Source organism: Blennius ocellaris (genome assembly GCF_963422515.1).
Source record: "Blennius ocellaris genome assembly, chromosome: 20".
Taxonomy (NCBI): domain Eukaryota; kingdom Metazoa; phylum Chordata; class Actinopteri; order Blenniiformes; family Blenniidae; genus Blennius; species Blennius ocellaris.
In genome coordinates, this window is record NC_137669.1 from 11697872 (window position 1) to 11724371 (window position 26500).

The 26500-nt window shown below is 43.9% G+C and overlaps 2 protein-coding genes across 3 annotated transcripts; both read left to right on the forward strand.

Annotated features, from left to right (window-relative positions):
* Window positions 1-710: 710 nt before the first annotated feature.
* Window positions 711-5166, forward strand: LOC308144421 (uncharacterized protein; the record flags this gene model as incomplete). Its single annotated transcript, XM_080515533.1, has 7 exons — window positions 711-892; window positions 983-1099; window positions 1192-1347; window positions 2471-2596; window positions 2688-2720; window positions 3702-3824; window positions 4568-5166. Exons 1-7 carry the CDS (start codon window positions 715-717, stop codon window positions 5164-5166), a joined length of 1332 nt encoding a protein of 443 aa, XP_080371659.1. The 5' UTR covers window positions 711-714.
* A 1701-nt stretch (window positions 5167-6867) lies between these two features.
* Window positions 6868-26462, forward strand: ankrd28a (ankyrin repeat domain 28a; the record flags this gene model as incomplete). 2 transcript variants are annotated; one of them, XM_080515529.1, is made up of 29 exons in its annotated part: window positions 6868-6956; window positions 15468-15551; window positions 16271-16349; window positions 17019-17089; window positions 18430-18630; window positions 18708-18795; window positions 18894-19036; window positions 19587-19694; window positions 19763-19867; window positions 20342-20420; window positions 20544-20658; window positions 20899-20981; window positions 21071-21134; window positions 21250-21318; window positions 21418-21558; window positions 21652-21763; window positions 21842-21868; window positions 22145-22219; window positions 22666-22867; window positions 23011-23098; window positions 23258-23375; window positions 23662-23881; window positions 23976-24063; window positions 24144-24227; window positions 24319-24467; window positions 24555-24637; window positions 24833-24915; window positions 24995-25086; window positions 25168-26461. In XM_080515529.1, 29 exons carry the CDS (start codon window positions 6930-6932, stop codon window positions 25464-25466), a joined length of 3177 nt encoding a protein of 1058 aa, XP_080371655.1. In that variant the 3' UTR covers window positions 25467-26461. The 2 variants fall into 2 exon arrangements, with proteins under 2 accessions (XP_080371655.1, XP_080371654.1); XM_080515528.1 differs by lacking the exon at window positions 6868-6956 and adding an exon at window positions 13517-13672 and having other exon boundaries at window positions 25168-26462.
* Between the last annotated feature and the right edge of the window lie 38 nt (window positions 26463-26500).

Consider the following 26500-nt stretch of genomic DNA (forward strand, 5'->3'; position numbering starts at 1 on the left):
ATTATTTAGCTTTTTTAAACCATAGGGATATTTACATAATGTGTAAACAAAATAAAAAGAACCTAAACATGTTTTTTTTATTTTTAGTACCTACACTAAAAACACATCAATATTTGTAGAACATTTGGGAATAGTGTGCTAAGACCAATAGTTTTTGCAATAGATAAATAAAACCTATTTTAATTGGCCAGTCAAAGTGTGTTGGATTTTCATGAAAACACAGAATGCAGGAGATACTCATTATTAAATTATACTCATTATTTCTATCATCGTTACAGCTGAAGGTATGGAGCCATAGACGCAACAACCTATGCCCTGTGATGCTCCGTGACAGAAAGTGCAGTGGAACTGCGGCTTATGAGGCCTACTTGGTTTAAAATGCACATTTTTATGTGCAGTTGGCATTATTACTAGGATGCCAGAGGTTCATTTTGCAATTTGTGTAGCCTGTGGTTGATTTACTGCGCTCTTGATGGTTGCAATTTGCAAAAAACGTATTAATCTATCACATCTATGCGGTTATTTGATGCAGATATGAAGCTCTGGGTGTTTTTTTTTTTTTACCTTTTGCATGTGTCGTGATTGGGTTCTAAGACGTGATTAGGCAGAAAACTGTCAAGCTGATCTGGCTACACCGTATGGGAACATTTTTAACTTCCGGTTTGCGCTGCGTTTGTTTTCCGGTTCAAAGTTGAGAATTCTAATGGTGAGAAAATGAGCCAAGTGGAGGAATTGAAGGAGTTTATCTCTCGGCGGCTTCACGCTGCTACTTCAGACATCTTGGGCGCCGTCGTCAAATCTTTGTCGGACTTCGAGGAGCAGACGGTCCGTCTGAAGGAGGAGAACCGGAGACTGCGCTCCGTGCTGGACATCATCGTTGAGTCCAAAAAGGGTCGGTGCGGCTTAATCTTTAAACCTTCAGAGGAGAAAAAAGAATAACAATAACAGTAATTTCACACATTATATTTGATCCTCTCTTTAGCAGCCAGGGAACCAAAGATAACCCGTCGTACCGAAGACAACACCCGGACATCAGCAGCCAAACAAAAGCCGAGGGTTCTTCAGACTTCCGGTGCAAAAGGCTACGCTCTGAGTCCGAGTGAGAATGGCTCCACGGTTTGTTTGTTTTTGTGTTGTCACGTTGATATTTAATGAAGCATAACATTGTTGTTTGTTTGTTTTTTTGTGCAGAGTCAAAGTGTCTCTTCGCCTCTCGGGAAGACCTCCTGAAGGTGCAGGATGCGAATAGAAACTGTCCCTACTGCGTCAAGACGTCTGCGGCCACTGAGGCGCACCTGCTGAACAGACATTACTCACGCGCCATTCACTTCATCACGGGAGGCACAGGTAACTGTTGTTTGCATGGAAGTCAAAGTGTTCAGGTTCAGATTGGAGCTCGTCAAATGTGTAATATATTATCCGAAAAGACATTGATCTCAGCATATGAGGCTGTTTTCACACTTCCAGGTGTGTGTGGAGATGCTTCATCAGCATTGGGTCAGCTGATCTCACTTCAAGCTGTGTTTACGTGTTTGAATAGCTGACAGGAAATGTTGGCTCAATTAAAAGACAATTTTAATGCCACAACATAAGTCTGTTCCCTTTTTTTTTTTTTTTTACTTTTTTGGACGATCCTGTTCTATTTGGTACTTTGTGACTTCTGCTTCTTAAAGGTCTTCCAGAGAAGTTGTAAAGGATTGAGAATAGAGAGGAAAACAACAACACAGATGCTTTATAACATTGTAAATGCAAGCACTGCTTTTTTTTTCTTTTTCGTCCTTGGTGTATTTAAAATGAGCAGTATTTAATTCTTAGTTATCATTTATCCATCCTCCTTTCTTCTTGTGACCTTTGTTTGTGTTACTTTGGTGCATTTTACTTGTGTATTTCCTTTAGTAATGGTTTGACTTATTTATTGGTGTATTCACTTTACACTTTTAATAATTGCTTTCTGTCATCTGTGGTTATCGTATTATAAAGTATGCAACTGGTGATATTTGATCGTGGTTGTTTTCGGGTATTTATTTTGAGGGATTTTAGGTATAATGTATGTGTATTAGACCGTTTGGGTATTAGAGAAGCTGATTTAACATTCCATCTATTGATTCTTGTAACATGTAATACATTATGAGCAATACTGATACCAAAAAGAACAAATTCTTTCTGTGTCCTTTTGGGTGTTTTACCTCACCTTTTAATGTTTGCATATCTTAGTCCAGTTAATGTAAAGTTCTTAAATAATTTTTGTATTCTGGTCTTATATATATTTATTTATTTATTCATAAACTTTAACCATTCATTTTTATAAGAAAACATAGCATTTCTTCTTTTTCTGCAATTTTTAAGAGCTGATTTGCAAAGAACACAAATGTTCAACAGGGGAAAACCATATCCTTGTAACTTTTTAGCTACTTAGAATTTATTATATATATTTTTTTTAAATATCCACCCCTTTTTTTTTCCATTCCAGGAAAATTTGTCATCCCCTGTATGTGTAAAGATAAGATCCAGGGCAGAAGTCACTGGCACTGCCCCTGCTGCCAGAAGATCATTTATCGGACATGTAACTTTGAGGCTCACCTGTCGAAAATGCATGGTATGTTTTTTTTTTACTACTATATCTCCACAACACTGCTGTAATATAGACCCACTCCACAGTTTCTTCACTGTGCATCTTTACTTCCCAGGTTATGCGACGCAGCAGCAACGCAAAGATGACGGTCAGTCAACAAACATGTCTCATTTGTTCTTTGTCAGTTTAAGCCGGTGGTTTTCAAAGTGCTTGGATTATGTTCATTTTGTCGTTCTGACTACATGGATGGATGTTAATTGAAATTATGAAAGATTTTCCAAGTTGTTCCAAACTTTGTCCAAAGACTCGCCAAACATTTAAGGTTTAAAGCATCTTTTAACGAGCATAAATGTGAAAGAAGGGGGCTCTTCCTCTCGCCCTCTGAAAGCCTGCTGGTCTAAACTGATGCTGTCAACACGGATTACATAACCACCGGTTGGTGTGTATTGCTCAGCTGTCAAATAAACAGTTGTTTTTACCTTAACAGCTGTTGGCCACTGTACAGTAATGCAGCACTAACTTCGCTGAGTTGAAATAAATGGCTCCTTATTACACAAGTATAGTCCGGTTTAAATTTACAAATAAGGCGTGCAGGAATTTTTTATTCACTCGGCTGCAGCTTCGATGCTGCAGTTTGTCAATCAATACATTCAACCTGTTATGTAACTGTTTTGTTTTCAGCCTCATTCAGTGGAAACAGATCTGTTGTTACAGTTGCATGAAAGAGCACGCATTGCTCTCTGTTAGTATGATTTATTTTTCAATTTAACTGGACCGTGCTTTGAGATAAAAATCTCTTTTTGCAAGGGAAAACAGTGACAAAATGACACGATCAAGTACCACATAATTATGTCATTTATTTTTGGCTATCGCCATAGGAGCTGTATAAGACATATCTAAAGAGAGAGAGTTTTTATGATTGAATAAATTCAATGTCTCTTGCCTTAATGTGCATTTATGAGGATAAATTATTTGTGAATGTTGCTGTTTCCCATTTGAGCTCTCTTTAGAAAAGTAATGTTTGACCAGGGTGCAAAGTGTAAAATGTATTTTCTTTAAAAAAAAAAAAAAAAGAAAGTCTATTAAGGCCTTTGTTGCATTGAAAATGAATCTGTTCTTCTCCCTTTAGAGACCTGTCAGCCCGCTGCCTCTGTGATTGAGGCAGAGCCACTAAATAATGAACCCAGGAGTCAACAGCAGCTGGAGCAGCACAGAATACTGATGCTTCAAATCAAGCAGGAAGCGGATCAAGGTGTGACCCAAGAGCATTATCACTTTGACTGCAAACTGTTACAGAGCGGTAGATTGTTTAGAAATGGCTTGTTTGGAGTGAATCACCCACAGTGGATGTCCAGCCATTAAGTAGGGGTGTCCAATTCTGCTCCAGAACGCCAAAGACGGCTCATTCTGGGATGTGGGACGACTTTGGAAAGTTTAAAAACGACAAAGAAAACCTTTTAATCTCTCAATCAAAGTGGCTGCTGTTAGTAATTAATTTACTGGGGATCACACTGTGACAGACACACGAGAGACTCGGTAAGAAGCTCGGCAGAGCAGTAGTGATGCAGTGATGCTGCCATATTGTTTGCAAAGCCACACTGTGAGGGTGAGTCTGTGAAAACATGCATTTGGAAGGCCGAAAAACGTGGACTTGAGAAATGACGGGCTTTGCCAACATGGTGGCAAGCAGGGCTTTAGATTGATGGATAGATTTTAACAACCAAATAAAGCACAAAGTCATGTCATATTCTATGTCGTGGAACACAACAAACATCAGCCGCAGAGGGAGAAACCTCTTTTTGGTTTTCGAAACAAAGGGAGCCATTCGCAGTTGGTGCTGTTATGCTATCATCTTACCAATCCGGGGAATTTGAGAACAAATTCGGCTTTACGAGTCCCCTGAAGGAAAATGACTCTGACAGCCCTGAGCCAGAATATCCCATTTAATTGCTACCTTCATGAAACTGACTCATGTTTTTTCCCCTTAATCTTCAGTGACCCATCCAGAAGTGCAACCCGGTGATGGGCGGGTACAAAATGGCGACGGTCAAACAGGAGGAGAAAGTCTGGAGTGCGATTACGATCAAGAGCTTATGAACAGCATCGTGTGTGTGGACAGTTTTATTCAGGATATCGGTGAAATCCGAAGTGTGCACAGCTGTACGAGGCGTGTTCAGCCCATCTCTCCAAGTCAGCCCATGGTAACCGATGCGGGGTGTGAAACTTCCGCAGGTGGGGGATCTCGACGCACTCCTGGGAAACGTGCCGCTGCAGAAAACGTTGGCGGCGGGCAGACTGAAGGCTCCGCACAGCTGTCTTCCGGTCACAATACCACAGGTTGCCACAGCTGTAAGGCCCGTGGGAAGGTTTCCTCTTGCACGCACACACCGAAGGCACATGTCCAAACCCACGCGATGGACGCAAAACTTTTGAAGCCTGCAGAAAGTTCAGCTCGACGCCGTCAAGGTCACTCAAAGAGAAACAAATGCGTCAGATGTCGAAAGCAATTTTCTTGTAGTTCTCGTCTCAAACGCCACATGAAGTTTCACAGGGCAAAAGTGCTGAACGCCGCGGGCAAAGGACTCCAGGGTTGAATTGTTCATTACTGCTGGGCGGGGTATAGTTATTCCACCTGTATAACAGCTTTTTTTTCTTTTTCTTTTTTTTTACTGTTGTAGAATTCTGTAGACTGAACCAATAATAAAACTTTTCAGCCAAAGTGTATTTTTTTCACAAGTTATCAATTTGAGAGTGAGAGCCTGCTTCACATGATGCACTGATTTGAGATTGTAGAACATTAATGAAGAAGATGGGAGCAGACAGGCTACTGCCGCCATTGCAATCGTTTATAAGGCAGCAAATGAATGCATGCACATGGAGAACATGCAGCAGCTAATCACTTCAACATGTGGTGCAAAATTAGATCCTTTGCATTCATTCATGAAACTCTACGATACTTAATATGTATACCCAGTCATCATTTTGTCATTTAACCGAACTGGTCAAAAACTGCTTAGTGGAGACTTTTATTGCCTTCTAACTTCTTGTAGATGTATCACTAGCATTTGAAAAGAAGGAATAAAATGACATTGAATCGTGTTACGTTCTATCATCAATAAAAGGCTGGTATATCAGAATTGTAAATCAATGCATACAATTTTAAATGACATTTTAAAGAATGCATACTGTTTTAGATTGCAGTGTGCATAAGAGAACGATTACCCGACAAATAAACAAGTGCTTGTGTGAAAATCTCATACAATTGATCCTGAACACAAAATACCACAAGGGTCTATACTGGGCCCCCTCACTACTTTTGATGACATTATTAAAAAGCTCCAGTGACCTCACCTGAAGTACAAACCTCTCAGCACAGACGCTACTTCCCCAGGAAGCTGAAACACACTGAGTGCCTTCTTCCTGCTGATTCACGCAGTCGGCATTGTGGAGCCTCCTGACCTCCTGCTGCACTGTGAGCTCCTCCAGCTGTACACCGGAGGACAGGAAGGACCTGCAGCAGGTGGGGAGGCACTGGCAGACAGAGTTAATCTGGAACAGACCTCCATCCCAAAAAGACCGTACATAATGTGATTGGGGTTTCGGCAATCACAATCAAGGTCGGCCCTCCCTTTAACCCTCCCACAATGAGGCGGCTCTGCTCTGGCACATGGCACATTGGGAGGAAGTACTTCCTCTTCTTCCTCAGATGGGCATGTGTGGGTGGAGCCAGCCCAGCTCACACAGACACAGCAGATTCTGAATGCAGCTCACATGATGCAATGATGAAATTGTTGAAAATCAAGGAAAAGCTGGATTTGGGCCATTAAACTTTGAATGAAACGTTTTTGGACCAAGGGTTGAAAACCCGTATAATATGACCCCTTTAAAACACTATTATTTGCTCAAGCTTTCCATTAAACAATATATTTTTACTCATTTATCACCCTGACATTAAAACCTTTTTATCTTATTCAGATTTTCTGGCCTTTCTTTATCGCTTCGTTTTAATACAATTCCTTGTTGGAATGGAGCTATAGAAATACATTTGCCTTGGGTTTTTTTTTTTTTTTTTTTTGTGGAGTTTGCATGTTCTCTTTGTCCACAAAAGTTGTACGATTTCCGTGTGTTTGCTGCGAATGTTGAGCGTGCATTAGTGTATTTTGGTGAAACTATCCCCGTTCTGCTGCGGGTCTCCGGGGATGTGTCGACAGGAAGGAGGAGAGGAGGGGGAGAAGCAGGGAGGCTTCACTCTCCCTCTCTCCCCCCCCTCCGCTTACTTTACTGTAACTCCCCGTCCAGCTACTCACACAGCCTCCACCTCCCCCTCCTCCTCCTTCCTGGGCTTCACTCGGGGAATATGGCTGTGTTGAAGATACAAGACCAGGTAACGTTTTCCTTCTGGCTAACGCTTATTTGTCTTATTTTTTGTTAATACATACACGTATATTCCCGTTTAAAACTGATAAAGGAAAAAAGCTCGCTTTGTTATTCACACCAGATGTAGTCCGTCAACACCGAGTCGCGCTAACTTCTCGTTTCGCTTCACTTTGCAGGATTTAAACAGTTGTTTTTAAAAAAAAATTCTCGTGTGCTTCGTGGCGACTTTAAAGCGGACGGCGGGTTGGAGGGTTGGCGTTAACCGCACGAGCTAACGTAGCATCGTTGTCCTCGTGAAGCGGAGTTAACGTCTGACATGTTAGCCGACTAGCTAGCGGCGGTAAACACAACAACAGTTCCCCTCAGAGATAAAAAAAAAAAAAAAAAAAAACCTTTCCCCGACCCGCTGGTTTAAGTTCCACACACTTCAATGTGGAATTCACACTAACACGTCCGCGTTGTGGTTCCCCCCCCCCATTTTAAATCGACGTTTTTTTGTTGTTGACTGGTGATGTGTCGGTGATCATCACAGCTGGATGGCTCCCGAGGTTATCAGGGTGGCTAACCCGGCTAACGTTAATTAGCAGCCCGGGAGTACCAGCTGTACCAGCCGCTGTACACCCCCACCCCCTCCCTCTCCACTCCCCGCTGCTCGGTTACTAAGTTAATCTGGTACACGATTGCTCATTAAACCGCACAATTAAACCGAGTTGCAGGAGCTGCGCCGTTTGCTTTGTCAGGCTGTCTGCTTTTCAGATCCGTGCACGTTTAGTTTGGGGCAGCTTTGGGCAGGCGGTCACCTGTTGCTGCAGATAAGAAAGGCTGTCAGACGAAAATAGCAGGTGGTGTTGCTCTGAAGTCACCAGCTGTGCACTGCCCACCAAGTCAGACCCTCTGATCAGCTGTTGTGGACACTGCTGCTGCTGCTGCTGCTGCAGCAAGGCTGTGGATACCAAGAGACCACATTTATTATTCTCCTATATCTAGTAATGGATTTCATCTTGATTGTCTTTTCAACCAAAGTTTTGTCTTGTTGTTGTGCATCTTCTGCCGCACTTTGTTTGGAGGCAGTCACGCTGACCAAGGTGTAATAGCATGACATTTTAGAGGAATTATACAAAATGCATGTTTTTAGACACACACACAGGAAGAACATGCAAACTCCACACATAGACGCCTGCCTCCCAATACTGTTAACATTGTAATCTGATTTTAATCATAGGTAATTAAAAAAAACACTTGATTGTTCTTGTGCTGTAAGATTCTTTTTTATTTGAAATATCTGCAAAGGTTTTGTACGCCATACCTTTTTGTTTTGTTAGTTTGAATCACATACTCAAAAGTAGAATGGAGAGAACCATGCAGGGAAAAGCCACAACACCCCCAGATTCTCTTTTAAGTGGCATTGCCAAGCACTTCTTCCCCTGACACTTTGATCTAAACTTGATCCAGTCTTCACAAAGGGAATCCTGTTCAGCTTTGCTTGAGATTGTCGAGTTTTAGCGAGGACATTGCCGGTCTAAAGTTGAAATTATCGAGCTTTTTCTTTGAGTTTTGTATCCCAACGCTAACTGTGGGTCCCTGGGCATGACCCTTGACCCATAGCAGCTCCCCAGCGTGCTGCACTTCACTCCTTCGGATTTGTTTTGGTTGCTCAAATTTATTTTCTACTCCAATAGTGTCAAAACATATCCATGAAATGTATTAGTGACCCAGTAAACCTAATCTGGAGTGTTTAATTTCCAGATGATGTGCTCAACACGGAACAGGATGCTACAAAATAGTTTTAAAAACAACAACCAAAAAGACCCAGCTTTTTAACTTCCTGCTTAGTTGTTCAATAGAGAAACTGAGTAACAATTTCTCGTGAAAAACCAGAGGAACTTTGCTCGACCTGAAAAACTGATCTCTGCTAACCAGTCCGGGTGTATTATAGCAATTTTTTTAAAAACCAGTTTTTCCGTAGCTGTTTAAAACATCAAACGGGTCAGTTTACAACAATTTGAAAGGCTTTTTTTTTTTTTTTTTCCTTAAACGACCCTTTTTAATTTTTTGTCTTACAAAACTTGCATTAATTTATTTATATTTGTTAATATAGATTTTAATACCCATTATATCATGAAATACATGAAAACATGTAAGCTGCAGGTGAAAAATAAATTATGTGCGGAAGTCCTGGACTCCTCAAAAAATAGCATGATAAAGTATAGTAAAAAAAATAAAGTATATAAAGCTAAATCATTTTATTTGATACAAGCGGACTTGAATCAAATTTGAAAAACAAATCTCTTGGTCAGTGTCAATGGAAGATGCATTTCTTGCTTGAAAATGATTAAATTTATTGGGTGAATATTCCAAATATTTCCAAGGTGCTGTTGTAAAAATCACACTTGTTTTGGTTTTGTCTGGTTTTAAATGTACTTGTAACGAGCTTTAGGATCTATAATCTGTTGATTTGTCAGTAATGATTATCAGATCGTGTGAAGTAAAAACCTCAGTGGATTTGATTGAATAGCTGTGTTTTTGTGGTGTTTTGAAGAAGTTATTGGAGCGCCGACGTGAAATCAAAGTGGGTCAGCGGCTGTGCGGCTCTGCGGCCCGTCCCGGACTGACCAGTTTTCTGGGCAGCAAACAGGAGATTGTGCGTGATTAGATCCCGCTCTCCATTCTCCATTGTTCTCTGTGCTGCTTGCGGACAGAGAAATGGACAAAGGGACAAAAATAGTCACACACAGGATAGAGCCAAGCTGGAGACAAGCAAGGGTGTCACTTTTGGCAGACGTTTTTTCTTTGGCCTCCAGGGGGCGTCCTGTTGCTTAGGAACCAGTCAGTGCCCAAACCAGCCAATGTGAATGAGGAGAGTGGGGAAAGCTCCTTTAAGAGGGAAGATTAGCATATTTCACATGAGGCTGGTAGCTAACAAAAAAAAGCTTTATACTAAAATGAAGGTTTATTGTTTTCTTATGTTTGCTCATGATTGAAAGGTGCTCATTATACAGATATTTTATGTGCACGTTTGGCTCGACTCTCGTGTTTCATTGAATAAGTGATTGAGATTTTATCCACTGCAGATAGCGCTGAGTTAAGATTGTTCTCGTGTTATGAGTGTGTGTTCATCAGGCATCAACAGTTTATTTGAACACAACACACAAGTGTATTTCCTTGAAATGGCTTGGCGTCAGTTCATATTTGAGGATGATGATGACTCATCGTTGATTTGCCAGCTTCTCAAATGATATAGCCTCGGGACTCACAATTTTACTGTCACTAATGGCTCGTTATTTTGAACACAAGTTTTTTTTTTTCTCTCACAACATTATTGCTGTAATCTTACAGTGTGTTCATACACTGATAAAAGCTGTAAAATACCCCCCCCCCCCACCACCACCACCACCATAAAAGTGCCTCTCGGCCAAACTGTTCCAAGTGTTGGAGCATGTAAATAGATCACATGTCACCGTGGTCGGGTCGTGCATACCATGCGTGTCGTGTCACAGTCGTGAGGCTCCAATATGGATCACCATCGCTTGATCTTTGAAAGCTCTGAAAACGCTAGATGTCAGCGTCTTCATTGGTTGCTGTCTATGGCAGCGTGTGCCAACACATACGCACGCACACGTGCTGGCCATTGTGCTTTTTTGCGCCGGGATTACGTTACACACACAGTGCATCCTGTCGTGGGGTGAGAGCAGAGGTCTCACAAGCCTGTACACTTTCACTCTCATAAGGGCTTTTGCGCATCGGCTCTCTGGTGTTATTGTGTGATTATTGTTTTATAGTATTTGTGATAATATTGTGACTGCATCTTGTTATTGCTGCAGTGAGATCAAGTTCACCTTCTGTGTGTGTTTTTTTTTTTTTTTTTTTGGAACAGCCCTTCTCAGCATTAATGGAGCAGACGTTCATGTTCCGCTTACCACACTGAAACACGAACCCAGCACATCACTATCTCTATTTTATTTTATTTTTTTTCAGTTGTCATTTGTCACTTTTGGCCTGATTCTGATCATCCGTCTTTGCTCCTAATCATTTCTATACTGCAAGTAAACCTTTTCCAGTTTTTTTCTGCATGCTTCCCTAGTTTGCTTATGCTGATTACATCTTCAGATGCACAAAGAGCTCAGAGAAAGACTCTTTTTGTTTGGCAAATTACAACAAATCTGCTTTGTAAATATCTTTGGGCTCCACTGCTGAGAGTATCCCCAATGCTAAGTGGGATAGACAGAGCTTTGGTTGTTTGTTTATGTATTTTGCTTCCCAAACAACATTCTTTGTTTCTGCTTTTGATGCAAATCTCTGCTGTCAACTGAGGAGGAGCAGGGAGATTGTAGTCTGTGCTTCATTATATTACATGGTTCGTCCATTTGACTCAAAAGTTGGGTTCCAACAAAATGAGCCTCTCTCTGTCTCTTATCCCGTCCCTCCCCCGGAGTTAATAGGGTTGTGCGGCTTGGCAAGATGGGTCTTTTCAGGATCTGTGTTGAATATGAACGAGACCGAGACATAGACACACACACACACACACACACACATACACGTACAGACTGGTCTTGTTAGCTGCCCTCACATTCTCTGGCAAAGCCAGTTTGTTCCAGTTTTATAATGAGGAGATGGGGACTTTTGAAGTTATGCCATTGATACACTAAAGTGATTACTGGAACACACACACACACACACACACACACACACACACACACACACACACACACACACACACACACACACACACACACACACACACACACACACACACACACACACACACACACACACACACACACACACACACAGATCTGGTATCCATTTACTTGTATTCTTTTAAATTGAGAAAGAAAGTCCACTTTGATTTCAGAATGCGCGTACCACGTAAATTTCATTGAGCAAATTCTAAAAACTGCTCCGCGGGGTAACCCACGTTTTTATTTTCACCACACTGTGTGAGTCACTGTTTTTTAGAAGCCTCAAACTTGACTGTAAAACTAAATATAAAGAGCCTCTCTGTTTTTTTTCCCTCATCATCATAGTAATGTACACCAAACATTTGGGCTTCGATGGATTGGTGCTAAATCTTTAAGACAGGTCTACGAGCAGCCATATGATTTCCACTTGTAAACATCTACAAATCCACGATGTTACAGATTTCAACAAACAACATGGCACTGGTTTCTGGAGATAGTCCAGTTTCACATTGAGGCGGCTGCAATGCACCACCATTCTGTACTGGAAGACCATTATTTCACTTTTAATTTAGTCACGACAGTCAAATCACCTCTTGTGGGTCACTGCAGTCCAGCTCGTGACCTCAATGCAGTTGCACATCAAATCAGGGTCATAACTCTCCTCTCTCCCATGACACTGTTGGTCAGAAGTACTGGTATTCTTACATCTAGAATTAAAATGATATCAGTCAACCCTGTACCATCACAATGTTTACAGTTGTTTTATGGTGAGGTAAAAAAAAGTAAACGTCTTTATTGTTTTTGTTTTGGAAGATTTTTGCAACTCCAGAAGCTAGTATGTTTACATTTAGGTAGTCAAATAATTCCCGTAAGGGAGCCACATGTAACATTAAGACCATTGCAGAGGGATGAACCGAATGTTCTGCCCACTGTGAATATTTGTTTTATTAAAAAAAAGGCTGCATTCTCTTTTAATTCCATTATTGCAAATTATGACCAGAAACTGTTTTGTTTATTTTCTGTCTTTCATTCTTTCACTATTACTCTTTCGTTATTGTCCATCTTGACCTCCTGCTTCCTCCCAATTGGCATTCTTTGCTTCTTTTTTTTTTCAGCCCTGAGTTTATTTTTGCTGTGGTCCTCTACAAGGTTTGTTGATGCCTAGTGCTTGTGGTCCCTGCATTTATTCCCCAGTCCCCCCCCCCCCCCCCCGTATCCCTGTTTGCCCCTTTTCTTTTCATTCTCTCTCTCCCTCCCTCTCTCCCCTCCCCTCCACGTTTCTGTCTCTCTCTCTTCTTTTGAAAGAGCTGCCTTCAGCAGTCTGCCTGAAATGAGCGATGCATACCCACGCGTACATTGGGTGCTGCTGCCCCCATCCACGCTAATCACAGAGTCTGCGCGCGCACGTGTGTGTGTGTGTTTGTGTTCGTGTGTGTGTGTGTGTTCCTGGCTGCAGCACAGCAGCGAGGATATGTAGCTTCCTGTGTGCTGCTAGGCAGCCCAGGCTCATTCTGCCGCATGCCTCTCACCGCCACCATTACGCAGAGGAATTCCCTGCCGTCTCCGCTGCTCGCCGCGTCCGTGAGTGCTGGTTAGAGAGAGAGAGAGAGAGAGAGAGAGATAGACGGCACCGGAGGAGAGGGGACATGCAGCAGAGCAGCGCCGACTGATAAAGGACAGGAGTGGCTTTCACGTTGGATTTGAAATGAAGCTGAGCAGTTGTGTGTTTACAAGGAAAAATCACCATGTCGCTGGGATTTATTTCTGACCCCTGCACTCTGGGATTGCGCACATATGGAAAACGGGAACACAGTGTATTTATGTGTCTGTGAATGAGTGAGCGCGGGAGTGCGTGAGCGACCGTACTGCCTCCGAGTGTCTGTTCCTGATGCGGTCTGAGCGGGCGAGCCGTGTGTGTATCGTGGTGCTGGAGGAGGTAGAGGAGGATGAGCCCTCCTCTTCATCCCCACCTCCTCGGCCCAAATCTTCCCCAGACCGCAGATCCCATCATGCCTCTCGAAAGGCTGCCGCTCAGGATGACAAGGTGAGATGGGCCGTGCTCCCAGCTTCTTTGTTGATCGAATTACATTTTGCTAAATGCTGATCTGATGGAGGACTTGCTATTTATCGGGGCTTAGCCACAAGGACTGTGGTCACTTCACGTTTCATATCTGGTGTTAAGTTTAAATATAAGAGGTGCATGGGTGCATGTTCCATTGTATAAAAATGCAATTCAATGCCAACACATGTTATCCAGCACTATATATAGCAGTAGTATAACCACCAGTGTCCTGCTGTGTGAAAAGACTACCGGTTTGTTCCGCTTGTGAGCAAGTCCTGGTCTTTGTAGTCTCCAGTGTTGCCTGTATGAAGGACAACCCCACCCTGTAAAGATGGGACTAAGTCTTGCCTTTTAATGATGGCTACTTTTTGAGCAGATACTAAGACAATGGGAGGAATTGATGTACTGGCCCTGATGACAGCCTTGTTACTCGTCTCCTCTGATCTCTCAGTGTGTGTCCGTGATCATCAGTGTGATAGGTCAGAAACAGATGCCAGCATGATGCACAAGCTCACTTATTTTTAGTTGAGACAAAATGAAAGAGGGTCGGTTGGGGAAAACAAAGAGGCGATCAGGAATGGGCAGGTCAACGTAATAGCATTGTATTATAATCATTGTTGCCTCAGTATCTGGTACTAGTATGAATACCGAGTAGTATAAATTGATGTCTTTTCACTTTTGTATTTGCTCAGTGTTGTTTGTGCAGTTTTTTCAGTGCATTTTCTCAAATTATTGCATCTCTAAGAAAACAAGGCATTACTTTTTTTTATTATTGATACTACATATTCCTCTATTTAGCTAATTGCTTTTAAAGACCTTATTTAGCCAATGAACTGTTATAATGGTCCATTAATAGTTGTTGAACTATTTGTGTCAGATTTATAGTTCTCGTCCTGGTGGCACCGTTTGTGGCTCGTCATAATAATGAATTATCGAATATCAGTTGTGCAACAGTACATATGTTTGCAGGTTATGGCATATAAGTAGAGAAACTGGATAAACATGTGAAGTTGTTAAATTTGAATTTGATTGTGAACACCAGTGTTCAAAGGTTCCGTTTGTTGTGAAAGAGGCACTTAATTGTGACCCTATCACGTGGAGTCAAATTTTGATCTGAAAATAATTGTACTTTTTGAATCAAATGAAGTGCTGACTCTTAGGATTCATTCGTTTTTGTTTTTGTTTTGTTTGTGAGGACTGCTGTATACACTTTCACTTCCGTCATGACTGCACAGCACTTGTGTTTACAAATCCCACTCAGTGTCGGGCAGCACCACGCTCCTACTCACGCCAACTGTTTACATTGACGCACTTGAGCATTGATGAAACGGGGCTCAGCTCGGAGAGCGTGTGTTTGCACTACGGTCTGTGTCACTCATTCAGTTGCAGCTTCCCCCTTTCTGGTAAAAGTTGTAATCACTTCACTGAGAACATGTGCACCTTGTTTGAATTATCCACATGTTGTGAAACGGAGGAAATGCCTTTGTTTATGATGCCCTCAGCCTTTCTTTTCAGCTCAATATTTACACTCGGATTGAGTGTGCTGGTTTAACTGACGGAGGTGCTCACATGTGCGTGTTTATGTCTGCTGGTGTACCTTTGTTGCTTTCAGAGGAAAATAGGTTGTGACCAATGACTCCCTCTTGTTTGGCTCATTTATGCTGCAGCTCATAACTCGTACGGGCAACGCAGTGGTCTGCAGAGAAATGTAGGGATTTTGCAAATTGAAGATCACATACTGAGTATCCTTCATCATCTTATCTTTTTGACTCCACAGCCATCTCTGTTAAAAGCCATCTTCAACGTGGACCCAGATGAAGTTCGGTCCCTCATATTTAAGAAAGAGGATGTCAACATTCAGGTAAGCCACTCCCTTGTTGTATGTTATTTTCTCAGGAGCAGCAGTCGGAGGGCCGGCGAGAATCGATCTATGTTCCGACTGATCGATCACCTGTCTAAGTGCACCTCTTGTCAGCATACTTTGCTTCTAATTTTATATTTCTTTCCATCAAGCAAGACGTATAGATTGTTTATGACATTAGACCCTCAGAGAAGGATCTCCTCACCGATTTCTCCTTTTTTTTTTTTTTTTGTTCACACAGTGTCCCTTCTGAATCAAGGAAATTCTGAATTTTTTTCTCTTCTTTGGCTTTCTGTTGATGCTCTTTGCCTTCCTGTTGGACTTAATTGCTTGGGTCGACACACTGCATCCCACTGGAGTCAGCAACACTGGCCCTAGCGTAGTGCAGTCACGTGGCATTTATAGCCTCAATTTGCTGATTGCTCTTCGCCGTGTTTAAAGAGTATGGGTGAAGCCGTGGAGTGTGTTGGGTAGTGACGGAGTGAAATGAAGAGTCAATGTGACCAGATGATGGACTTTTTCCTCTTCTTGGCACACATCTCATGTTTCCTGTGGTCTGCAACAGTGTAAGGTCAATAGATTTTGTTTTGACACGTCACGTGTTCTCTCTGCTATACGAGGCTGTATGACCTGTGTTCATATTGCATATAGACAAAGTGCTGACACTTAAGATTCGTTTTTTTTTTTTTTTTTTTTTAAATATCACCGTGTTCCCTCAGGACAATGAGAAGCGGACGCCGCTGCATGCTGCAGCCTATCTGGGAGATGCCGAGATCATTGAACTGCTCATCCTCTCAGGTACACACTGCAGCCTTTCACCTGTTATGCATCACTACGTTTAACAGCCCATTCTGGCCCTGATGAACTTGAAATTGAGCCAAACAAATGAGTTATGTCTCAAGTAAAGATACAAAATTGAAACTTGTGTCCAAATCTCTTTCTCATGTCGGAGCTCCCTGTTCTCTCAATAACCTCATTGTGCTGCTTGCTGATTTACAACTGTGGCAGTGTCACAGTGACTCTCCCCCCGATTTATCAGTCGTCTGAAAGAAGTCTTTTTTATCTCTGCGTGAAGTGATTTAAGAAGTGGAGGAGTAGGAGGAGGGGCTTACAGCAGCGTAACACAAGAGTAGGGTGGAATGCTTATGCGCGTGTGTTCATTCAGTGTTTTTCAATAACGTGAAGGGCTTGCAACAGGTGCAGCTTCGGGGCTATTTTAACCCTCGAGCCGCGCCAGAGAGGATCAGGGCCGTTTTATATCTTCCAGGCACCGTTGGCTCGCCTGCGTTTCCCATAAGTCAAGTGAAAAGCCTTTTTAAATTAATTTGTCTTTAGGCCAGTGTCGAATATCCATGTCGTTGTTTTTTCTTTCTATATCTGCTATTGTTAACATTTACCTAACTATTCCTGCCTTCCCACTGTGCTGTGTGTCCGTGTTTTTTTTTTTTTTTTCTTCTTCATTCAAAGGAGCCCGAGTTAATGCCAAAGATAACAAGTGGTTGACTCCTCTTCACAGAGCAGTGGCTTCTTGTAGCGAGGTAACACATTACACTAGCACACATGTTAATATCTCCTCCCCTGCCTTCGCTGCAACTCGAGTCATCACTGCCAGAAGCAACGAAATGAGTTTCAAATTTTCTTCCTGGGGATAGGCCAATGCTTATTTAAATAAACTGAATTCCTTGTCAAATGACCTTCATCCTTATATTGCCATCTGAAGTAGATATATGTCATAATTATCTTTTATCTAGTACAACAAGAGGAAGAAATCATTATTGTCAAATCACATTTTACCTGGCTCCAAATCCTGAATGTTTAGGTTACATTTTTTGTGCCTGTAGGTTAAATATGTTTACGTTGCGTTACATAACACTGGATACGGGCAAGATAAAATAACAATTAAGAGGACGAGGATAGCTTTGGTTGGGACACGAGATTGGAAATAAAAACAGATGAAGCCCAAATAAATGATTAATAGAAAATGTAGGAAATTGAAAGGAAAATTTATTCAAGATTAAATGTAAAGTGTGTCCGCAGCAAAGACTTTTTCAAAGCACAAAAACGTTTGTTAATGTGGACAGAAATGGGAATGTCTGGAAAAAAAACATGACTATGAAAATAGATCAGAGAGATGATGTGTCTAAACTGAATCAAAATTCTCTGTCCCGAGTGTCAACAACTGCCATCTAAAAATAGATTACCAAAATGATTAACTCTAGTTATATTACACACGCGCACTCACGCAAATCTCATCATATTGTACAACACTGTATCTTGGAGCCACGAGTTGCTGTTACGGTATAAAGTTAAGAGTTTCAAATGGGTTTTTACACCATCTATGAATCCCTGATTTTGCTAATGGAAATTAGTAAAATAACCTTGTGTAAAGTGATCACTGCAGTTCCTGTTGGCGCTAGTAACTCGACTGTTCAATAAAACAACACTTGACAATACGTCTCAGTGATTTATTCAAGGTGGCTGACTGCATTTTATAGAGCAGCTCAGACCAGGTGGTGCATCCTGACCCCAGTAAATAACTGAAAATTGAAAGTGAGAAAAGGCTGTTTAACGGCTTTATTTTGGGATCGAGAATTCTATCGTTCAGTATTGTCTGGTTCTGAATTTTCCTGGACAGACTACAAAAGGGCGTCTTTGGGCACGTGCTTCATAAACCTTCCACGTGTCTACCTGTTCTTCTTGGTCCTGGGCAACATGCCCAAACCAACTCTGCCTCTTCTGTTGTTTCACCCTCTCGGTGCTATTTTCAGCTCGAACACCCCCTAAGAATAGCAAAGAGTGTATTTAAACACCACACGGCCACCTGCACACTCTGGCATGTATATGAAAACAGTCTGACCCAAACTCGCTTCCCGTGCAGGATGCAGTGGCCGTGTTGCTGAAGCACAGCGCCGACGTTAACGCCCGGGACAAGAACTGGCAGACGCCGCTCCATGTGGCGGCGAGCAACAAGGCGGTGCGCTGCGCCGAGGCTTTGGTCCCGCTGCTCAGCAACGTCAATGTGTCCGACCGTGCGGGACGCACCGCCCTGCACCACGCTGCCTTCAGCGGCCACGTAGAGGTTGGTCGCCTTCCATTCTCAAAACCGACTCGCGAATACACATATTGGCATCTGTTACATTTCATTTTCTGTGTCAGATGGTGAAGCTGTTGCTGTCCAGAGGGGCCAACATCAACGCCTTTGACAAGAAGGACAGGCGAGCCATCCACTGGGCAGCCTACATGGGTGAGATTATTGTACTAAATATATCAGATGAGCTCACTTGACTTTACGGAATTTGTCTCATCTCTTTCTTTTCCGTCGCTGTCGTTTCTCTCGACCAGGTCACCTCGAGGTGGTGAAGTTCTTGGTGGCCAGTGGAGCTGAGGTGGACTGTAAAGACAAGAAGGCATACACACCACTTCATGCTGCTGCATCCAGCGGCATGAGCAGCACAGTGCACTACCTGCTGGGCCTCGGCGTCCATGTCAGTACACATGCTTGAATTAATGCACATTTAAAAAAACGCTTTTTTTTTTTATCCCATATGCTAGCATTCTCTTAGAATTACAGTTGACTTTAAACTGATAATATCAGCGGTTAACTTGCAGCAGAAATGTACAATGTAGCTCCACATACGTCCACACAGTTACTACTGTGTTACTGAGCTTCGTTTAGTGTAAATTGTCACTCTGATGAAAAAATGTAGTTGAGTATTTGCAGTTTTTCTTGAGGTATGCAAATGACAATGGCTACTTTACACTATAGCACAGCCACAGACTCGCAGTAAGTTTCTGCTCTAAATTCAGCTTGAGGACGGCATTCAAGTCGTCAGCTTAAAGTCTTCTGGAAAAGTAATAGTTGCAGTAGACCAGGCTGTGCTTTTTGGTTTTTATGTAGTTTACCAGGAGTTGTCATACATAACATGAGATATCCAACAAGGCTTTTCAGTTGTTTTTTTAATATGTTTTTTATATATGTTGTTATATTGTTAAAGTGCACTTTTCTTTATCATTGCATAAAAACTCTGTGTGTAGGTAAACGAGGTGAATGCGTATGGCAACACACCGCTTCATCTGGCCTGTTACAACGGACAGGACGTGGTGGTCGGCGAGCTCATCGAGGCGGGAGCCAGCGTCAACCAGGTGTGTTTGCGTCCCTCTGCCAGACGATATGTTCGGGATAGCCGTGTCTAACGACTGCACGGTTTCAGGTGAACGAGCGAGGATTTTCCGCTCTCCATTTTGCTTCCTCCTCCCGCCAGGGGGCGCTGTGCCAGGAGCTGCTTTTGGCCCATGGAGCTCACATCAACATGCAGGTATGTCCCTATGCTAATATGCCCCCATTAAAAGCACTGAAACACATCGTAATAGCTGAGAAACAGGATTTTATTTTCAAGTGGCGAGATTGGACTGAATGTTTGTATATTAGAAATGATTAAAAAAACACAAGTGTTCTGGTCTCCTACCAATGTGAATCCTACTCAGTAAAACACCAACAGTGTGGTTAACACTTTTGGAGCAGTGATGGAAACTGATATTAGGCCCCCACAGCCTCAAGATGCAAGGCCATATGGAAGATGGGGGAGGAGATAGGACACCCTCAGGCAGCAAGCTGCTCAGAGATTATGTGTTTGTGTGTGTGTTCACTTAGATTTTTTTTTTAATATCACATTTTTGGGACTCGCACGTGGATCAGCTATCGCTATCATGCGGCTGGACATGTACTGCAAGCGCTGATAATCATACTTTCCAACTATCTCCACTGTCCTTGTTCCTCCGTCGATCTGCAGAGTAAGGATGGTAAGACTCCCCTCCACATGGCAGCTACACATGGGAGGTTCTCGTGCTCCCAGGCGCTCATTCAAAACGGTGAGAACTCACAGGCATGAATTTAAATCAGTATGGAAAGTAACTGGCGTGTCCTGCGCGTTGCCCGATTTGCACGATGGCACGTATTGTACGGCTAATCTCTTGGTACTCGTGTCCGTGTAGGAGCCGAGGTTGACTGTGAGGACAAAAGCAGAAACACTGCCCTTCACATCGCTGCGCGCTACGGCCACGAACTCATCATCACAGCACTCATCAAGCACGGCGCCAACACGGCCAAGTCAGTAGTTGACATTTTACAATCTGTTAATCTTCCCACTTCATCTACTTTATGACTTGGTAATAAAAACTGCAAATAAATCTATAACATGTTGAGGACTTGAAATGTTTGGAGTCCCAATAAAATAGTGTTTCTGTGTCTTTGTCATTAGAAATGGCCCCTCGCTCTCTCACATTGCACCTCGTGCCTTGTAATGACTTGTCTTCCTCGCCGTTTATTTATTTATTTTATTTTTTTCAGAAGAGGCATTCATGGGATGTTCCCTCTCCACCTGGCAGCTCTTAGCGGCTTCTCGGATTGCTGCAGGAAGCTGCTGTCCTCAGGTACACTCGCGCTTTCATGCCGATGCCATTCCTGCTTGCAGAATCACCGAGTTGACATCCAAATTGGTGCTCATTGCATATTTGTGCAGGGTTTGTCATAGACACCCCTGATGACTTTGGAAGGACCTGTCTACATGCTGCTGCAGCTGGAGGGTGGGTATTTTCCCCATTGCTTCACTGTCACTTTAACCTGGACTAATACTGAAACAGAGGTCTGTGGTTGATTATTAAACGGCTCACTGATGTGCAAAGTTGTTTCTCCAACCAGGAATCTGGAGTGTCTGAACCTGCTTTTGAACATCGGAGCCGACTTTAACAGGAAAGACAATTTTGGGAGGTAAGTTACATTGTCACGAATAAACTATTATGTCAGTTTGACATATCTGCTGGAAATGAAACGTGAAGAGGTTCAAATGCATTCCTCAAACCTCTGTAGGGCTCCACTACACTATGCATCAGCCAACTGTAACTACCAGTGTGTGTTTGCCTTGGTGGGCTCCGGGGCGAGTGTGAATGAGCTGGACCAGAGGGGCTGCAGCCCCCTACATTATGCTGCTGCTGCTGACATGGATGGAAAGTAAGATCGGTGTTCTGTTTCACCGTCGTCGAAGGATCACGGATTTCCGTTAAAAGTGTCCGTCTGAATCTGACGTCTCCCCGTCTCGGCCAGGTGTGTGGAGTATCTGTTGAGGAACGACGCTGATCCAGGAGTGAGAGACAAACAGGGTTTCAGTGCAGTGCACTACGCCTCAGCCTACGGACGCACACTCTGCTTGGAACTGGTGCGTACGTGGAGAATAACTGCAGTCACATGGATAATAAAACAGTCTGTGTGATCATTTGTATGTAATTTTTTCCAGATAGCAAGCGAGACGCCTCTTGATGTGGTGAGCGAAAACATCATCACCTCCTGTAACATGGATTCCTCGTTATGACTCTGTGATGGTTTAGTCACTGAGTCAGCTGCTGGGCAGATGAAGCAACTGTGAAATCTGGAAAATACCAAATGGGCCAAACCTTTTGCGGCACACACAACTTTTAAATGTTTTACTCGTCTGTTTCGCGGCTGTTTCGTATTTCCTCGATGCCCCTCCTAAAGCGCTCTGTTAAAGTGAGACGTTCAACCTTGGGTCTGTTCCATGTGAACCACCTTCTTGTTTCAGTTAATGGAGACATCAGGAACGGATATAATGAGCGATGCGGAGAGCCAGGCCCCAGTCAGTCCACTCCATCTGGCGGTGAGTTCTGATTGGTCAGCTTGTCATCTGCCTCTGATACAGTCTGTGCTGCGATGACTCTGCAGGCTGCAGGTTTCACACAGATTCACTGTATGACTGTCTTGGATTGGTTTGCCTTGTAACTAATGTAGAAAATGCAACAGATTTAATCTTTAACTTCTCTTTTAATACATTTTTAATAATTTTCAGTAAATTGTTACAAATGCAGGTTGACAACATCTTGCAGTTGACGACTCTCCCTGAACATTTCACTCTTATAGCCTGAATAATTAAAAACTGACGACCTCAATGAAATTTGATATGTTTGAGCAGCTTCGGTGCTTTTAAGACGTCTAGAACTCAGAAATCGATCAGTCGAGGAAACTCTTTACAGAATGATCTCTTCCACTGCCCAGGCCTCTTTAACAGCACATGAACCTGACAGAGTTCTCCTGTGAATCCTTCAGGCTTTCCACGGTCACTGTGGAGCGTTGGAGGTACTGTTGTCATCCTTGCTCGACGTGGACGTTCGCAGCCCAGAAGGCCGGACCCCCCTCAGTCTGGCCTCCTCCAGGGGTCACCAGGAGTGCGTCTCCCTGCTGCTGCACCACGGGGCCTCGCCAATGACCCGGGACTACATCCACAAAAAGACGGCCATACATGCTGCAGGTATGCACACGAGACCTCCGTCTGAAAGCGGCGCCGACACATAACGTGAAGGTTGTTTTCATTTTTCTGGCGTCTGAAATGGGAAAACATGCCGTTGTTGTGGAAAGATAAGTCGTGCGTCAGCATGTCTCTGTCTGCTCCAGCTATCAACGGCCACCCAGAGTGCCTGCGCCTGCTCGTCACCAACAACGACCAACAGATTAATGTGGACGCACAGGACACAAATGGACAGTGAGTGTGTGTGTGTGTGTGTGTGCGCGTATCGATGAAATGCCTCCAGCTGGAGAGACTTACTCGAGTTTATTATGTCCCTGATTTAGCTTTTAACTGTTTTCATCTGGGTACTAAATGAAATGAAGTGTATCATTAATGCGCAACATGTCCTCACAGGACTCCTCTGATGTTGGCGGTGCTGAGCGGACACACAGAGTGTGTGTTCTCCCTGCTCAGTCAGGGCGCCAGCGTAGAGAGTCAGGACCGCTGGGGCAGGACGGCACTACATCGAGGGGTCAGATTAAACGCACACACACACACACTATGAAAAAACATTCCTGATTTTTATGCTCTCATCTCATAACCAGAAAACGGAAATAAAGAGTTTTGCACCGACTCACATTTTTAACATGCACAGTAAAAAAACATGGTTATACTGAAGTTTTTTTTTTTTTTTAATGGATCGAGCGACTAACTCATTGCACATTCTAGGTATTTTTACAGCCATAAAATCAACTGATTATTCTATTATTACATTTTCGTTGCTTTGTTTCTAAAGTCCTCTCCGATTTTCCGCCCAGGCTGTGACGGGCCAGGAGGAGTGTGTTGAGGCCCTCCTCCAGCGCGGCGCCAGTGTGTGTGTCAAAGACATCCAAGGCCGCTCCCCGCTTCACCTGGCGTCGGCCTGCGGCCGCGTGGGCGTCCTGGGTGCCCTGCTGCAGACGTCCAGCTCCTCACACACTCAGACGCACCTCACTGACGGCCAGGGCTACACGCCGCTGCACTGGGCCTGCTACAACGGTACACACATTCCCACGTTCCTCCTCCGCATGAAGCCAATTCAGTTAGTTTTTTTCCCCCCCTTCTTTTGACTGACGTTATATACTCATTCTAGGATACGACGCATGTGTGGAGGTGCTGCTGGATCAAGAAGTATTCAGGAAGATTAAAGGCAACTTGTTCAGCCCGCTGCACTGTGCTGTGTAGGTCACCGCAGGGTTAAATCCACGCGTGCCGAGAGGGAGCGCATGTTCACGTGCTCGGGTTGTGCCGTTTGTTTCAGCATGAACGATAACGAGGGAGTGGCTGAGATGCTGATTGACTGTCTGGGTGCCAGCATTGTCAACACCACCGACTCAAAGGGCAGGTAAGAGGCACAAGCAGAAATCTATTTTGAACAATAAGGTATATTACATAAAGTACAGTCGATTACATTAACCGTGTTGATATGGACACAGGACGCCTCTTCATGCCGCGGCCTTTTCTGACCGTGTGGAGTGTGTTTCCCTCCTCCTGAGTCACGGCGCTCAAGCAAACACTGTGGACACACACTCGCACAGGACGCCGCTCATGATGGCGGCGCTGAACGGACAGACGAACGCTGTGGGTCGGTATATTTACTGAAGCGCACGAAAATACTCCCCGTTAACCTTTAAGCGCTTCACATGCAGCGGCCTTCATTTCTGTGTTACAGAGGTGTTGGTGAGCAGCGCTAAAGCAGACTTGGCACTGCAGGACACGGAAAGAAACACCGCGTTACATCTGGCTTGCAGCAAGGTAGCAGCTATTTAACAGTTTGCTATTTCAGACTTAATAACCGGAGGCTTTAGAAATCACAATTCTAATGAAAAAATAGTCAGGCCAGGTACAGCAACGGTCACAGTGGATCTCTTTACCCAGCCAGAAACCTAAAAAACAACACGACCAAGCACCGAGAGTTTCCCTCTGTAATCTTTGCTCTGCTCTTCTCAGGGTCACGAGACGAGCGCCTTGTTGATTCTGGAGAAAACCAGCGACAGGAATCTCATCAACTGCACCAACGCAGCGCTCCAGACGTACGTAGCGCCTCCACAGTGTGGAACGTCCACACTGTGGTCGGGCTGTCGTTAACGGTGTGTCCTCCTCCGCTTGCAGGCCGCTGCACGTCGCAGCCAGGAAGGGTCTGACCGTGGTCGTCCAGGAGCTGCTGGGTAAAGGCGCCAGCGTCTTGGCGGTGGACGAGAACGGTGAGCTTTCAGATGAGACTCATTATTCGGACATCTCCCCCCCCCCCCCTCAAGCGTGATGTTCTTTTCCTTCCTCCGCAGGTTACACTCCAGCGTTGGCCTGCGCTCCCAACCGCGACGTCGCCGACTGCCTGGCGCTCATCCTCAACTCCATGATGCCCACCTCGCCGATGGTCACCATCGCGGCGTTGCCGGCGCTCTCGCTCACTCAGACGGTCATCAACCACCACCCCACCTCCAACCACATCTCCAAAGGAGTGGCCTTCGACGCTCCGCCCCCCCTGAGGCCTGACCACGCCTCCTACTGTAGACCGGAGCGCCCGCTCTCCTCCGTCTCTGCGGACGATGAACTGAACGACTCGGATTCCGAGACGTACTGAGGACCTTTCGACGAAGCGCCACTTCACTGGCAGGCGAGCCAGACACTCAGGAGCCTTAACAGATCACTGACCGGAGAGGACGATCACCGCTGGTTATTTTTAGGTGGGCTTATTCTAATCTAAAAATAACCCCTCATGTCAACCACATGGTGGTTTCCTTACGGTGCAGGACCGCGGGAACCGACGTACTAAACTGTAGAGTGAGGCGATACAATTTCTTTCAGACTGCATCACTGTATGGTCACATGGCCAGTGTCTTTTTAAATTTAAAGCAATGTTTTTTTGTTTTTAAAATCAAACTCCTGTTTTCTGCTGACATTTTTCCGAAGTAGTTTTGGGCCTTTTTAGAGATTTCAATTCAATTTACCAGAAGAGCATCGACTGGAGGAAAGCTCAGAGAACTGTTTCCTTTTTTCTTTTTTCTTATTTTCTCGGCACCAATGTCTGGAGAAAAAAAATGAAGCAGTGGGACAATCGTAGGGACCAGGCGAGGAAAAGTATTTCCTGCTGCACTTCTAGTCAGAGATCTCTGAGCCATCACGGCAGACTCACTGAACTGCCACTCGAGGACGCCGGCGCAGCCGCGTCAGCTGTTAGGAGCCACTTGTCGATTCCCTGGTGAGAAAGTGATCATTGAACCCTGTGTATTTATTCCAAGTTCAGCTTTGAATCCTTGAGATGCGATTCTGACAGCAGGCGGATGTACGACCCATTTTACTGTACGGCTGGCTCAGGACCCCACTGGCGGCCTGAGGAATCGTTCACTTGCAATGCTGTAACTACTTAATGTCTGTGTTCTGTGCTGGAGACGGGGGGCGTGGCTGACACGGTGTGAATGAGTTTGTGTGTGTGAGCGAGCGAGGGAGAGAGAGAGAGAGATGGATGAATAAATATTGCCTTTTTAGGAATATGCAACATTCAGGCAGAGAATGAATGCTACTTGGTGCAATGTTTGTAAAGATTAAATAACAGATGAATAAAGGTATTTGATTATAATTTATTCAGTTTGTAGTTTCAGTTTATTCATGTTGAGG